This window comes from Balearica regulorum, chromosome 1 (assembly GCF_011004875.1).
Source record: "Balearica regulorum gibbericeps isolate bBalReg1 chromosome 1, bBalReg1.pri, whole genome shotgun sequence".
NCBI lineage: Eukaryota > Metazoa > Chordata > Aves > Gruiformes > Gruidae > Balearica > Balearica regulorum.
This window is the reverse complement of record NC_046184.1, coordinates 210,506,130-210,523,427: the sequence shown is the minus strand read 5'-3', so window position 1 is coordinate 210,523,427 and position 17,298 is coordinate 210,506,130. Positions and strand designations below refer to the sequence as shown.

At 44.4% G+C, this 17,298-nt stretch overlaps 1 protein-coding gene across 3 annotated transcripts in view; it reads right to left on the bottom strand.

Annotated features, from left to right (window-relative positions):
• The window catches only part of ME3 (malic enzyme 3), a 138,552-nt gene that overhangs the window by 65,024 nt on the left and 56,230 nt on the right, over nucleotides 1–17,298 (bottom strand). For all 3 annotated transcript variants that reach the window (XM_075742489.1, XM_075742487.1, XM_075742488.1), the window contains exon 2: nucleotides 576–709. In XM_075742489.1, coding sequence (XP_075598604.1) covers nucleotides 576–706 — 131 coding nt within the window. In that variant the 5' untranslated portion in view covers nucleotides 707–709. The remainder of the gene's footprint in view (nucleotides 1–575; nucleotides 710–17,298) is intronic.

Here is a 17,298-nt window from a genome sequence, read left to right as displayed (position 1 = left end):
GGGACAGATGGAGATGCAAAACCTACCATCTGTCACAACGGGAGTCAAACACCGCCTGCCTTCTATAACCCTGAGGAACACTACTGGTCGCAATGGAAGCTCAGGAGCAGAAAGTTTAGTCAATACGCATTGCTGCCTCTGGGGTTTGATTTTGTGCCTACCAGTTGGCAGGTTCTTTCTGTTCTTCCATCCAGTATTTTAGTGAACGTATTGATGAGGATATAGATAGGTACGTGCAGTACATATGTTCACTCTACAGCCAGTGCTCTGGGGCAGGGGCTGCCTTTTCATTGTGTGCTTGTACCCAGGCTAATACCAGAGCTCTCCAGCAATGTGGTGGTAGGAAAAAGCAGTACCAGTGCTGGTTTGGTACTGGGATGACATGTAGCTGAGGTGAAGGCAGACAGGCCAGAATAAGCACTTTTGGTGGTGCTGGAGAGTACGGACAGCTGGAAAAAAGTGACTCTGAGGGAAACCTGTGTGCCCTGAAGCAGGATTCTCAAGTCTTCCCACGGACTTTAAAGAACTGAAAATTAAGGGAGGAGGGAGGAGAAAATAAGATGGTTTTGACATACTTGTCTAGGTCGTTAGATTTGTTCTCATAGTTTTTCATCACACGGAGGACTTGAACGTCTTGGCTCAAGAAGCAAGGAGGAAGGAGGCCATGAATTCCCAGCTGCAGCCTCTCTTCAAGTGTAAAAGCCATTCCCTGGGAAGAAAAGAGGAAGGCACGTTCAAATGGCACAATATGCACTACCAGATGAGATATCCAAGAGGAAAGCAAGCAACAGCATGTGGCCCCTGAGGCCCTGGAGGCAGTCCTCTCCTGCAGGGACCACTCAGACCCCACAGCTTCTGCATTAGCAGTCCCAGTGCCAGCAGGACTTTGATGACTCACACTCTTTCGCCATTTGAATTTGGTTGGTCTCTGTAGTGTAGACAACTTTATAGTGTATACATTCTTAGTGTTTCTGTCATGTTATGCTTTCCTTATATTACTTAATTAGCTCATGCCTACTAGTTTCAAGGGCCTCCCTGAAAGTCCAGCTCTCACAATCCTTTACAAATCACATAACAGGTTTAGAATCATAGAAGTATTTTGGTTGGAAAAGATACTTAAGATCATCAAGTTCAACTGTAAACCTAACACTGCCAAGGCCACCACTAAACCATGTCCCTAAGCACATCTACGAGTCCTTGAAATACCTCCAGGGATGGTGACTCAACCACTTCCCTGGGGAGCCTATTCCCTTGACAACCCTTTTGGTGAAGAAATTTTTCCTAATATCCAATCTAAACCTCCCCTGACACAACCTGAGGCCATTTCCTCTTGTCCTATTGCTTGTTACTTGGGCTGGCTAACACCTGGCTACAACCTCCTTTCAGGTATTTGTAGAGAGCGAGAAGGTCTCCCCTCAGCCTCCTTTTCTCCAGGTTGAACAACTCCAGTTCCCTCAGCCGCTCCTCATCAGACTTGAGCTCCAGACCCTTCACCAGCTCCGTTGCCCTTCTCTGGACATGCTCCAGCGCCTCAATGTCTTTCTTGGAGTGAGGGGCCCAAAACTGAACACAGCACTCGAGGTGCAGCCTCACCAGAGCCAAGTACAGGGGGACAATCACTGCCCTGGTCCTGCTGGCCACGCTAGTCCTGATAGAAGCCAGGATGCTGTTGGCCTTCTTGGCCACCTGGGCACACTGCTGGTTCATGTTCAACCAGTCGTCAACCAACACCTCCAGGTCCTTTTCTGCTGGGCAGCTTTCCAGCCACTCTGCCCCAAGCCTGTACTGTTGCCTGGGGTTGTTGTGACCCAAGTGCAGGACCCGGCACTTGGCCTTATTGAACCTCAAGTTCAGTTGGCCTCAGCCCATTGATCCAGCCTGTCCAGATCCCTCTGTAGAGCCTTCCTTCCCCCAAGTAGATTGACACCCCCACCCAACTTGGTGTCATCTGCAAACTTACTGAGGGTGCCCTCGATCCCCTCGTCCAGATCCTTGATAAAGATATTCAGGAGAGCTGGCCCCAGTACTGAGCCCTGGGGAACACCACTTGTGACTGGCCACCAACAGGATTTAACTCCATTCACCACAACTCTTTGGGCCCCACCGTCCAGCCAGTTTTTTACCCAGCGAAGAGTACACCCATCCAAGCCATGAGCAGCCAGTTTCTCCAGGAGAATGCTGTGGGAAATGGCATTAAAGGCTTTACTAAAGTCCAGGTAGACAACATCCACACCCTTTCCATCATCCACTAAGTGGGTGACCTTGTCATAGAAGGAGATCAGGTTAGTCAAGCAGGACCTGCCTTTCATAAACCCATGCTGACTGGGCCTGATCAACCTGGTTGTCCTGTATGTGCCACGTGATGGCACTCCAGATGATGTGCTCCATAACCTTCCCCAGCACCGAGGTCAGACTGACAGGCCTGTAGTTCCCCAGATCCTCCTTCTGACCCTTCCTGTAGATGGGCATCACAACTTCCAGTTGGCAAACGCTTTGTACACTGTGTGACACCTCTTTTCTTAATAAATTGTGCACTAGCACAAATTAAAAAAAAAAAAAAAAGTCTTCATATATTTCAGAAAAGATATTCAGGACATCTGAGAAGAAAGCAATCTTTAACCCACGAGCATTTTCATCGTTTTTTTTCTGCTAACTTCCAGTTAGCAAAGATTTAGATTTGGACACTGAATAGTATACCCAACTCATCAACTCATCATAGTAAACCCAACTCATCCACTTCAGTTACCTTCTAGTTTTCAACCAGACAGAATTTGTATTAATGGCATAATTGCTGAGCAGAAGACAGACATGACGTGTAGGATGCTTTCTCAGTGCTAACCGTTTTTTTTTTTATTCAAGGAGTGCCACAAGTCTTATTAAGTAGCTGACACGGGCCCACAGCTGAAGCTCGAATGCCAGATTGCATGTGATAACCCTGCTCTTACAGCACAATTTCATCCTTCCTAGGCAGAAGCCTGAGCATGTCCTGCTCCTGTGCATGCAGGGCTGATGCTCCAGACGACCAGCAGCACCCTGTGCTGGACTCAGCCTGATGAACAGCAATGCTAAATGCATTCTGCAGTCTGGGAAGAAGATTATAAAAGGTCTTAGTCCTTAATTAATGGGATTTCTGCTATGCTGATAGCAGATTAGACAGCAGGATTGAAGGAAAGATTTTCAGAAGCGTCTAAGGAGCTTAAATTGTAATGAAAACTTCACCCATAACTAACCAACTGATTCATATCTTGATGAACAGCTGGCAGTAAAATATTCAAAATCAGTAATTATTGGACTACATCTACTCAAGCACACAGACAAATGCTTGAAAAAATCTTAATGAGCAGCTTTATGACTACATAGATGTTAAAAGTCTATTTTCTTCCATGGATTTAGTGTTGCTCTATGACAAACAACTGTTGTTGTTATTGTTGCACAAGTAAAACTGAGGACATATCTCAATGAACTTGGTTTTGGCAGCCTTCCCTCACCACCTGTTGCTTGTTCCTATCCCCATGCCATCCCAACGGTTGTGCCAGCACAAGCATGTGTGCAGTCACATGCTTAATCAGCGAGAGGAAGCACCTGGATTAAAAATGACCTGGTCATTTGAGCTCAGAGCAGCTCCCCTGGCTGATGATACACCATAGGTAGCTCTACAGACACTGGCAAACCTGGGCGCAGCCACTGGGGACATGCAGCTCTGGGAATGGACCGCTGGAAGAGCCGCTCACATCTACGTGGTGCAGCTGCTGGTGAAAATGTTTGTCAAACCATCAGCAATACCAAGTACCCTGTGAAAGGATAGAGGAAAGGACTGAAACTGATTCTCCTGTTTGCCAGATCCATGCTGTGTACACAGCGCGACACCTCTTTTATTAATAAATTGTGCACTAGCACAATAAAAAAAAAAAAAAGTCTTCATATATTTCAGAAAAGATATTCAGGACATCTGAGAAGAAAATGATATTTATCCCACAATCATTTTCATGTTTTTTTCTGCTCTGTGACAGGATAGAGCCAAGCATTTTCCAAATCTTTGATGCAAGAACATGGCAGAGGTAAATCATTCCTCTTCCAGCCAGCAGATGAGGAGTCAGCAGTTGCCTGGGAGGCAGGAGGTCAAGATTTTGCTGTCAAATCCAGAAACGGCATCAAGGTCTCTGTGGTCATTGGTGAATGTTGTACCCAGGACATAGCTGGTTCTGCTGAAGTGTCTGACATTCTGACCCAGATTTCCTTCCTGGACCTGAGAAGCCTTCCCCTAGATGAGTTTCATAGCAGAACCGGTCCATTCCCACAAGATAAAGTTTGAGTTTTTGTGAGGCATAATTTCTGAATTTAAAAAAAACCCCAACACATTCTCATCTGAAAACTTGCAACCATCTGTATTCTCCAGACTGGAGACTTCTGAAATACTAGACTGACATCAACACTGGACATCAGCTCTACGTCAGTATTTGGCTTTACACTGACAATACTGTATCATGGCAGGGAAAATACAGCTACTACAAATGTCAAAGTTTGTCTGCAATGAATGAAAAAAAAAAAGATACAATTTCAAACCATTTACTTCCTGTGACCTTTGAACAGGGAGGATAGATAACGGAGGACAGAAGTATTCGGCACTTAATACTCCGCTGGCTTGTCTAGAGAGAGTCACATCACAGGCTGGCTGATCGGGGTCACAGACCTGAGCTATGCTCGTCCCCTGGAACAGAAGTGAAGCTCAGCATAAAAAAAATAAACCAGTGGCGTTACTCTTCTAAAAGAGAAAGGAATAGAAAACGCAGAAATGCAGTATCCTAGGCATTGCTGCCCCCAACCACTAAAAATCTTCTTGAGTTATTTTTTCAATAGGGAGAAAAAGCCTTTCAGTTATTTTCCACCCACTAAAATAACAAAAAGTTTCAATATTTCATCAAATGATCACCCATCCAATACAAGAAAAAAATTGTGTATTTCAGCTCATTTCTATTCAAAATAATACCATGATGCCTTACAGAAACAGCTTTTGTTTTTTTCTTTTTTCTTTTCCTTCTTTTTTCTTTTTTTCTTTTTTCATTCCAGTGGGTTGTGCTCTGGCCTGAATGACATCTCCTACAACCCAGCATGGCCAGGAGCATCCAGCTTCCCTTCACCCAGTGTGACAGCTGTGATGGAATTACAGCTGCCATGAAGGTGAAGCACTTGTATTTGGGCACTTGCCCTTCAGTCCCTCTGTTGCCTTACTTTTTTTCCTCCTTTTAGGAAGAACTCACCAAGCTAAAAAGTGTTCAGCAGTGTGTTGGGAAACCTCTTGAAGTGGTATTGGGAATGAGCTATACCAGTATAAGCATCATCATACTGGAGCGATTGCAACCACACGCGATGAGGAACTTGTTGCCTTCACAACCGGTTAAATCTCCAAAACACTTTTAAGCACAGAGCTGGTCCATCATACAGCGGCTCTGTGGCAGGGTCGGGAGCGGAGCAGAGATTGCCTGGCCTAACTTTGAAGGTTGCTTTCTGAAGTTTCTTGGAAGATCTAGGAGTAGGACCCCTGGGTGAAATGGTTATATTCACTGAAACAGCACAGCGTGAAATGAATTTGGAAACACATTCTGCCCCAGATCAAAAGCTGGAATTCACTGAGGTGTTGCTATGTTTAAGATTAAAGCTTTTAGGGTTGGATTTTTTTTTTAAGACTGCCTGAAAGCCATATTGTACCACTCTTTTTCTGGTCTTGAAAGGTCTAATGATTAGATGGTGAGCCACAGCCCTGCAGAGCTAAAGCCAGGTGCTCCAATTCATTTTTAAATGTGTGGGAAATGAGTTGTCATGGAGAGGGCAGATGCTATGTCACTACCCAAAAACAAAGGCAAAAATATCAGCTGCCCACAAGGCTTCACGCTACGTAGGGGCTAAGCGAGGGGTTTTGTGCTGAAACAGGCTTGCTGCAAAGACCCTCGAATGCTTCCGTTTTCCTATTGCTGACAGCACCAAGTCTGCCATGTGGCAGCTCCCCCTTTGCAGCTCAAGCCCATAAAAGCCACTTATTTCAGAAACTGAAGGGCGAGTTCACAGATACTGATTCTTTTTATCACCACCTGCACTCTCCAGCAGTGGGAAGGGGATGTTTCACTCAGGGATGAATACAAGCAGGATGGACGCAAGCATGGCTTTAACCTCATAACTTACTCAGTATAGATCATACTTCTGTAGGTGGGAACAAAGACACAAAGTGTAGTTCCTAGGGTATCAGGAAACTTGTTAAGGCAATGGGGGCTTAACCAAGGGCTGAATTAGGCCTTAACTAGCGCAGAACATGCAGAGGCCACAGCAGCTCAGGCCACCTCCAGCTGCTCAGTATCTTTTTGGAGCAAAGTCTTGGCTTACCGTATCTTTCCATATCCCCATGCTCCAGAGTGCGACCAGCAGCCACAGCACAGGGAGGGCGGTGGGGTGGCCTGGATGGCCAAATGAAGTTTGCACGGTCCCAGGCCATAGCCCAATGTGACACCGGGACTCAAGCTGCGGTTCTCAGGCAGCTTTGGGACCACAGTCCCTAATTCACGCAATTGAAAGCTGGTCTGGCACTCTCTGAGCTGAGTAAACAAGGATCAGTGAGCATCTCCCAACCCTTTGGAAACAGTCCCTGGAAGAGAGCACTTCCTAGTCTGGTAAGAGCAGAGTGCTGGAAAGGGACATGCAGACACACAGGGATCACCACTGCAGGCTGCAAGAGCAGGCACAGCTAATCTGCTTCTCCTTTATAATTAGTGTGTTAACAGCCATGCTAGGGCAGTCCTGATAGGGAACTTAATGAGCTTATTCCACACAAATTTTTCCTGTAATGTGTTTTCCACAGATATTTGCACCCGTCCAACTGTACAGCCGGGCTGTACTTTGACTATCTGCAAGCAAAAGTTCCTCCCATTAGGGGTCAGCGCCAGAAGCTAAACTAATCCCCAGTGAGACTGCACGCAGCGGCTGGGGAGCGGAGAGCAACAGCAGCAAACATTAATTTTCTACACTGTGAAAGATTTTTCTACGAAGGTCAGATCCTACTGTGGCCTCCTCAGCTCCAGCTGACTTGATAACCCTCTTCGCAGTGCTCCTTCTTAGCCACTCAAACTTTTCTTGCTGGCATGGACAGATGGCCACAAGCCCTGTCCTGCACTTCATCTCACCCTGGAAAAGCTGTATGGAAAATATTATTGGCATAAAAAGAGGGAAGGAGGCACATTGGAAGGGTAATCCTTTATTTTCTCATTTTAAATGTCTTGTGACTTCTTACTACCTTTAACTTGCGTGTGTCTGTGCTCTTAAACTTCAAAAAACACAAACCCACAATGGTTTGGGGTGTTTGGAAGACATTGTTCAGCATGTCTTCTCTGAAACCTGGAAAGATTCAGCTGTTACTGCTGGACAAACCTTTTATTGACCGTGATTTACAAATTCTTCTCACGGTGTCTATGCCTCTTTCTGGGTTCAAAGTCACTAGTTGAAAAAATCCCACACTCTTGGCCATCCTCTTTGTTACAAAGTGATATAATCGTGGATTTATAATCCTTTCATATCGTTGTTCCTTCCTCTCCCACAGAGCCTGGGAATGCTACAAAAACCTCCAAGACCAAGATAATTAAGCAACTCAACTTCATGTTTATTTCAGTTCCTGGGGAACCATCTTTAATGAGGTCCACTAATTCATTACAACATGAGTTGTCCCTACTATTAATGAGGTTTTACCAGTAACTGTTGTGCTTTGTGCAAGTAACTTCCTTTCACTGGATTGAAGGGACATATTTCCATTATCATTCTCCCCATTTTTACCTTGTCTTACAACTTTTGATTTACACCAATGTAAGAGTGAGCAGAACTGGAAAAGGACCAAGTCCCTGTGCCAGAATACTTACTGACCAGGGACCTGATCCTGCAGAGTTCATCTCACAGAAGTAAACACTATCCTGATGAGGACATCCCTGATGGGCATGTGACCGGCAAGATGCAACAGGGTCACAGGCAAGAAGAAGCAAAGCCATGCTGTTCCCACATGCTACAGGAGGTTTACCTCAATAAATAAAACTCATAAGCCAAATGTCTTCAGGGTTTTATTCCTTAATCCATAGGAAGAACTTCTGTGCAAAGCTCCTCAAGTCCTGCACTGTGATTTCAGTCTGCAGGGGTACAGCTCTATACCAAATTTAGCAGAGAACTCATTACTATTTCCCACAGTTTCCCAGCCTCCAGGGCAGCAATTTTTCCTCCATAGGAAAAAAAAAAAAAAAAAAAAGAAAGAAAGAAATTATGTGTTTTGTCTGCAAAGAAGATTCTGGTGCATTGAGAAAAACAGATTTTTGACTGAGCTAGACAAAACTTCCCCAAAGAACAGCTGCTTTGGCAGGCTGGTTTTGTGAAGGATCTATGAACTTCACAGATGGTTAAAATTGCCTCACTGCTCTATTGATAGGAAAGGTGGACATAGACAACTAATGCCAAGGAAGACGTGACAAGATACAGCTGGTGTTGTTTTTTTTTCAAGAAACTCAAATTTTGGGCCAAATTCAATGCCCTCCTTCCTCCTACAAAAGCAATATTAAGATCCTCATGGAGTTCTAGCCAAGCTAATGGGAATACTTCTTTGGCTTTAGTGAGAAATAGATTAGGCTGATACTTCTTTCGATTTTGACTAGATTCACAAATGTCATTACATGCATGAGGTGTCTAAATACAAGCTTCAGTGTCTTTCAGTAAAAGAGAAGAGTAAAATCACTGCATGGAGAATAGGATTGCCATGTCACAGAAAAACTTGGTGTAACAGGGGAAAAAAACCACAGAGAAATGCTGAGAATTTATTGGGAGCAATAATAACTCCAAACGGGGTGGGACACAGGGTGCACGCATACATGCAGACAGCAGAGTGAAAGACACTTCCTGCCTGGATGAGCTTAAAACACGAAGCACTCACTGGCTGCCTCTTCATGTATAGCAAAATCCTTGGTAGAGAAGGGAGGCTTGATGGAGCAAGCAGTAATGAGGACATCAGGTTTTGTGCTACAGCCAAGTGCACGAGCAGACTCCTGAGGTGAACCCCAAATTCTCAGCCCCCTATCAAAAATATCCGATATGATCTTGGCACACAGATCCCAGTGGATTTGCCCTCCTGACTCCCAAGAAAATGAAGGCACCCTGGTGTCTCCTGTACATGTTTCCCAGCCTCCCTGTGTAATTGTACATCTGTTTTACACCTACCACCGTCACACCGTTTTATGCCAATTAGTGAGTGAAACAAGCTAGTCCGGGAGAGAAATTAGAAGCTCGTAGTCCACATGGCTATCTATCTCAGCTGGGGGGATGCTATTCTCTCCCTCATGAGGAGAGGGAGCAGGGTGAAATCAGTTTCTGCAGGAGGTTTGCCAAGCACAAAACCTAGTATTTCTGTCAGAGCATGGCAGTTTCAGTGATGCTGCAGACACACATTTCTCCCAAATATGATGTTTTTCCTAGACAGGAAGAATTCAGCATAAATTATAACACTTGCATTCCTAAGTCTATGAAAACCAGCCCTTATCCTCAATTCGGACAAGCAAATATGTCTGAGAAGAAAGATCAAGGCAATTTTAAGTTTTAAATGTGATCCAAAACATTAAGAGAATACAGTTTTAAAAGCCAGTTTTACAATGTCTGGAAACTTCTCCCATTGTACAGGCAGCTGGTCATGTGAATCGTGGTTGCATGTAATTTGGGTTCAGTACTAGAGAGAGCACTAACTTCCTTTTGAGGTTCCAGCAAATTACATAAAATGAGGCTTGTGCACTTACTGCTCGCACGCAAACTGCATCACGCTGTGGGTTTGGAGGATGGGAGTCTCTCCGCAATTTATATCTCATTTGCTATTGCTGCTCCATTAAATGAGGTTGCTCCAAATGCAGGCTGGAGTTGGATTCCAGTTCATGGATGATTGCTGATGCTGTATTTGGTTGAAGACCACTGACAAGCACTGCCTTAGCCATAGAACTAGCTGTTTCACAAGAAGATCGCTTGGATGGAAGCTTAATCTGAATGAAACCAAGAGTAGTTTTGTTACTGACTTTACCAGACATGATTTCTCTACTGTACCATTCATATGTCCTTGTATGCTTCTTGTACCAAAGCTCTGTAGAAAGGAACCATCAGCAGCAGCTTCTTGAGCAGTACCAGATGCTCTCTGCTCATTCCTATCTAATCCCGGACAAGCAGGCTTGGCTTCTGAACCACAATTTTTAATAGCTGCTTCATGAGATGTAACATATGCCTGCTTCAGAGCACTATGGGCCATTTGAGATGCTTACAAAACACTCAGATACCCCCTCAGATAAAAGATTCTAGAGAAAGGCAAAGTTTTCCTTTAAAAACTAGAAATTTGAGAAATAAAGAAGGCTCTAAATAAGAAATCTGTCATCTCAGTAAAAAAACACACTAGAAAAAACACCAAGGCACACAGTTGCCCATCGCGGTGCCCATCGGCATTGCAACACACCAGTGAAGAGACATACAGCATTCTTCAGAGCGTCCAGCTTCTCTCTGGAAGGCAAGAGGTGACCTTCGTGCTGTCCTCATTTGGCAGCTCACCTCAGAGTTTATCTGTGCTTTGCAGCATGATGGCATTTTTAGAATCATAGAATTATGGAATGGTTTGGGTTGGAAGGGACCTCAAAGACCATCTAGTTCCAACCCCCTCTGCCATGGGCAGGGACACCCTCCACTAGACCACGTTGCCCAAAGCCCCATCCAACCTGGCCTTCAACACTTCCAGGGATCCAGCGGCAGCCACAGCTTCTCTGGGCAACCTGTTCCGGTGCCTCACCACCCTCACAGGGAAGAATTTCTTCCTAACATCTAACCTAAATCGAGCCTCCTTCAGCTTCAACCCATTACCCCTTGTCCTATCACTCCATGCCCTTGTAAACAGTCCCTCTCCAGCTTTCCTGTAGGCCCCTTCAGGTACTGGAAGGCTGCTATCAGGTCTCCCTGGAGCCTTTCTTCTCACTTCTCAGCCTTCCACAGACTCAGCCTCTAATGGTCTTTTATTTTTTCTCTCAAGGCATTAAGCATTTTGGCTCCATCCCTCTCTCTTGACTCCAGCATTTCTGCAACTGTATTTCACAAACGCCCTGTTTACCATTGACAGGTAGCTAAAGCTGTATGTATGCACATACACATATATATATATGTAGCACAAACACAAGCCACTTTCCAATCCACCATTCACTCAGCTCTAAGATGATCTCCCTGCTGACCTCAGGGGCTGTTGTTTCACCAAGCACATGTTTTACTTACATGCTGAGATCAGTCATCCAACTGTCCAAACTGCTTTTGGCATCACCAGCAGAGTAGCTAGCCTACCGTGACTACCCTCTGACCCGGCCCCTCGTCCTCCTCCTTGTCTGAATATTTTATTTCAAACTTTTTCTTCCTTTTTAATGCAGAGAGGAAAAAGGAAGATGCATGAAGTGCTCAAATACGTGCGATCTGACCTTTCGTGTCTACAGCTCTCATCACCTTTGCGTGCGCTCTCCTGGCTATCTTGGTCTATTGTCAACTTGATTTGAGCTATCTCTAAATTATATGCAGTTGAATGCACAGCACTCAGCATGCTTGGCCCCGATACCGGAGCATCTGGACTGCAATTTGTACAATAACAGAAATACAAAATGATACATCCTTTCTATCCTTTCCTTTCCCCCCCAGGACCTCTAAATAGTCTTCCAATGATACAGTACTTTTATTTTCCACTTTCTCTGCTGCTCAAAATTTCAGCTCTATTTTTTCCATATGGTGTGAGTCTGAATATTCCAGGTGATAAAATACCACTAATTTCATACAAGTGCTTTAATTTTTATCACTTTCTCAAGATTGAGCTTAACCACTTCCAGTTTCAAAAGCACCCGCTGCACTACAAAGATATTTACACTAAACTATAAATGAAATAACTAATAAAGTTCCTGAGATTTTTCCAAAAAAGTTCAAAAATGAAAACTCCCATCCTCTTCCAACTGTTTCTAATCAAGGGAAGTATGAAACAAGTTATCCAAGTTCAGAATGGAAAAAAAAAAAAAGTACAATTACTTGGAGATGAAATTTAAAGATTAAAACCCTTTTGATTCCCTGAGCTGTTTGACAAACATTTCTGTGGAACAGGAACTGCAGCAAGATGTTATAAAATATTTATGTCAGTTTGCAACATGCGTGACCACATGTTGGTCAAGACAGCTGAACTGTTCATTATTACTAGGAAGCTGTAAATCACCCCTTGGCAAACCTTCAAGTGAGTTTAGAAAAAACCTGGTTCTGTTCTTGATTCCATTAGATACTATAACTTAAAATGCAAATAATATTGTTCTTGGCATGGCTGCTGCCTGTCCACCTTGGCACAATTACTCCAGCCTCTCCTAGCACAGACAAGCATCGTCCGAGGCCAACGCAGCAGCTTCCTTCCTCCAACAGAACATCTATTCTTCTGTAACCGAAACAATTTGCCTAAATGACACAAAGATGAAGCGTGACTGCAGTAACGGTAACAAACACAGTCCAGGCTCCTTGAATGCACAAGCATTATCCCAAAATAATTCGCTATATGGATGATCAGGAGAAGGCAATAGCTAAAGCATTGATTTCACACATGCACCTCTGTTTGTTAGGAGACACCAGCTGATGCATCAAACCTTCAAACCTGCCATTCAAAGTTGGGTTTCAACTTAATAATATCTGTCTTGCTGAAAGAGCACGGTGCAGTGCGGGGAGCACTGGAGGCAGAGCCAGCCAGAGTCTGCAAAGACTGGGAAGGTTGACGTGATTTTCACTTATGACCTGCTGTGAAAGACCTGCATGCAGGACAACAGGATGGCTGTTAACATTGGGCTTATCTCTGGGGACAGACCCCTCAGCCTCAGGTTTCAGTCCAGGGTTTTGATTGTCCTCTGCCTGGCACCACAGTCATGCAGCGACATCAGAGTAAAGCAAATGTAAAATGATATTGAACTTGCTCAGTGCTGGAAATAACAGAAGCCCTGGATATTCATAGAATCATAGAATCACAGAATCATAGAATGGTTTGGGTTGGAAGGGACCTCAAAGATCATCTAGTTCCAACCCCCCTGCCATGGGCAGGGACACCTTCCACTAGACCACGTTGCCCAAAGCCCCATCCAGCCTGGCCTTCAACACTTCCAGGGATGGGGCCTGGGCAACCTGTTCCAGTGCCTCACCACTCTAACAGTAAAGAATTTCTTCCTAATATCTCATCTAAATCTACCCTCTGGCCCCCTTCAGGTACTGGAAGGCTGCTATCAGGTCTCCCCAGAGCCTTCTCTTCTCCAGGCTGAACAACCCCAACTCTCTCAGCCTGTCCTCATAGGAGAGGTGCTCCAGCCCTCTGATCATCTTCGTGGCCCTCCTCTGGACTCTCTCCAACAGCTCCATGTCTCTCCTGTACTGGGGCCCCCAGAGCTGGACACAGTACTCCAGGTGGGGTCTCATGGGAGCAGAGTAGAGGGGCAGGATCACCTCCCTCAACCTGCTGAAAAGCTAGATGCAAACCTTATTGCAACCTTTCAAAATATAAAGGGCACTTATAAGAAAGATGGGGACAGGCTTTTTAGTAGTCTCTGTTGTGATAGGGGTAACTATTTTAAATTGAAAGAGGGTAAGTTTAGATTGGACATAAGGAAGACATTTTTTAAGATGAGGGTGGTGAGGCACTGGAAGAGGTTTCCCAGGGAAGCTGTGGATGCCCCATCCCTGGAAGTGTTCAAGGCCAGGCTGGATGGGGCTTTGGGCAACCTGATCTATTGGAAGATGTCTCTGCCCATGGCAGGGGGGTTGGAACTAGATGATCTTTACAGGTCCCTTCCAACCCAAACCGTTCCACGAGTCTATATTTTGGGGAAAATAAGTCTACACTTTGGTGCCAGTATGATTTTCTGTTTTCAATGTCTATATGATATTTTATCAGACACAATTGCCTTCCTTCTGGGGCTGAAACGCAGATAAAAGAAGTTATCACAATATCCATAAAATCTGAGTGAAGGAGCACTCACTCCAGTAGTTGTTGTACTACCATTATGTTTGGTATTGAACAAAACCTACAAAGTTACACTCTGCTTTATTATCCGTTACAATAAAAGCATGGTTGTCACAGTATGTGTCCGTATGGCGCATCTTCTGTGCATTTAAAAAAGCTTTGTCGTCTGTTCCACCAGTATGTAAAAGTGCTGACTTTGTCAGGTCAGTCGTTAACCAACATCATTTACTTTCTGGCTGTGTCTCTACCTCGCTGCCACACGACAGCATCCTCTCCCAACCCGGGAGGAGGTAAACAGTTTTGACTGACTGATCCATTATTGATGCTGATGAACTAAAGGATGCTCCCAGAGGGAAGGCGTGAAGCTGAATGGCACCCCAGGGAGTTATTTAACAGTTATTTAAGGATGTGCATACAACTGCATCAACAGCCTCTTCAAACCATGCTCTGGACAAAGGTCTGGGATCCCTAAAGATAGGATCCCAGTCATGATACCTGTGTAAGCAAACTGACAGCTTTTTTGTTGTTGTTGGTTGAAAGAACCCAACAGCAATTTAAGAACAGCATAGTATGTTGCTTGTGCCTTCATACTTCTGTAACTGTTTCAGTAGTATGTGCGTGATGCTATATCTTTGTATCTGAAAACTTGCCTAAGAACAATAGAGCAGCTGGCAAAGCCCAGGGGACCTCTACCCGAGGAAGTGACAATCTCTACATGAGGGTGCTAGTCCAGTCCCTCTGGACCCAGAACTCAGTACAAGATGTCAATGAGAGGCAGCAGGCTTTTCCTTCACTGGGCTGCACAAATTGCTTTGCAACCTGATAACACTGGGGTCAGGAAAATGTTTTCTACTGGGAAGCCCCAATCAGGGCAGGAGGAGTGAGTACCTGAGCATAAGTTCTCTTGCAGTTGTTAACATCACCATGTCTTACCCTCAATAATTCAGGAGGATCATATCCTGCAGCTCTGAAAGGCTGTAATGACAACAGAAGTATTGTATTAACCGAGTGCCAAGTGAGTCCAGCCAGCTGGTTAAGAAACTAGCCTGACACACTTCCTAGACCTTTCTGTCAAAAACAATGTCACCAGAAAAAAGCAGAATGGGATGGACAAGGGGAAAATGAGCAGTTAATGGGTTACAAACTGTGCAGCTCTCTAATTCCATGCAGAGGTCAGGAGAAAACCCGAGGGATGCTCCAACCCCCACGGCAGGGCCAGGCACTGCCCCAAGGGCTGACTCTGTTCCTCCAGTGCCCACAGGTGACTCCCAGGGAAAGTCACTTGGCCATTGGCATTTCCAAGCTCAACTGCATTTTAATTCCTAATGGAATTTCTACTGCTTTATTACAACACAGAAGTAGCTTGCTCATTCAGTATCTCTCTCTCTCCTGATTTTCTTTCACAGAAAATGCAAAGAAGCTAAGTGGCAGAGCTGATAATTAATGCCAGATTATCTTGTTGAAGTTGCTATTTCCAGGATGTATCATTCAGAGCTTCCAAGATCGTCAGTGTATGCACTGCAGTAGTCATATGCTGTCATCATATTTCCTCCAATGATTTCCCAAAACAAGGTTTGTGTTTTTTCTAGCTGCTATTAGATGTGTGCGTGTCAGAAACTAAGGAAACAAATACTGTTAGTGCTAGATCTGCAAGATGAACCTTACTGCTACTTCACTACACAATAAAGAAAACTTGTCACCAAAATTTGGTTATTTTTATGGTTACTAGTACCTTGGGTTACTTTCATGAAAATGTTCTATATACAAATAATGCCAGCTATAAATACAGAGGATCCTTCAAATGTACCTAATGACAGTTCCCATGTGTGTGTTGCTCTAGGCTGAGTTAGGCAACTCGCTGCACACTGATTTGAAGATCACAAAATAACTCCAGTTGGCACAGAGTGGCTATCCGCTCCCTTTGGGACAGATGCTGTTGTGAGTCCATCAGCCTCACGTTCAAGTGTATATGCTGATTTCCAGACAGCAATGTTAAACCTTGGGTCTTGCTTTTTTAAAGAAATCAATGGACTGAGCCCTTAGTTACACAGATGGAATTCTGATATAAAGCTTGATCTCTGAACCACTGCAGTGTCTGATCTTCTGAGACAGGGCAGATACCATGCCCCAGGGCAAGTTGTGTGCAAGCTGCATACACGCTGTCAAGGATATCTAGCTCTGGAAGAAGCTTTCAGACAAAGTCAAGTAGATCCAGGGTGTGACCTTCTGGAACTGACCAAAAGCCTTTCCCTTCAGCAACTATACCCCTCAATTCAAAACAACCTTTTATTCCTAAAGCTCTGTCAACTCAACCCTTCGAAAACACAAAGCACGACAAAGGAGAGCCTAACCACAAACAGCGTCTGGACTCCCCGAAGGAATGAGGGCAGCATCTCCCTGGCTGAGCCCCAGGATGACAGTCAGTGACAGGAAGCCTAAAGATGAGCAACTAGGAGGATCTAAAGCCAAAAGTGCTGAGTTAATCCTTCTGCTAGAATAAATTTCAAACATGAAAACTTTAAAGCCAACTTGAGAAGTTTGTCTGAAAGCCATCTCTTCTGCCCAAGGCTTGCAGTTTTGTTCTGAGCTTAATGCAGGCCTTTGTTCAGAGCAGGCTAGGGTGGAAATGATGAAGCCGGCATTTAGGCCGTGCGAAACCATACCCTGTATGTACTGAAAGGGAAAGCAAAGCGGACTAAGCTGTCTTTGTTCCGTAGCCGGAGGGTTTGGCTTAGCACTCAGCCTAGCCCTTCTTTGCAGCTTAAGATAAACCGGATTCCAGTGGTAAAACCCTGGCTCCAGCGAATTACACTGCAGAACTCATGTCGATTCCAGAGCAGAGCAGATATGATAAGTCTTTGGGATTTGTTTGCTAGACAAAACCATAAATGTAAATAATGACAATTATTCCATTATTATTAAAAAATAAAACCTCGTTTAAGTGAAAGTTGAAGCGATGGCAAGACATACCAATGTTTAATCATATTAAATGTGCGAGGTCCTGCAAGGAGCAGTGAGTTGGACTCGATGATCCTTATAGGTCCCATCCAACTTATCCTATGATTCTATGACATTATAGACTTAAGGTTTTTAAAATAAATATAACTTCTGTAACAAAATCAATGTTTCATTATTAAGCTACATTTCTTTGAAGGAAAACTGATGCTTTTTAATTTACATTGAATCAACAGAGTCAAAATCCAGTATCAGGTACCGTACGTAACAAATGCCAATGAAGTACTCTCTTCCAAACATAA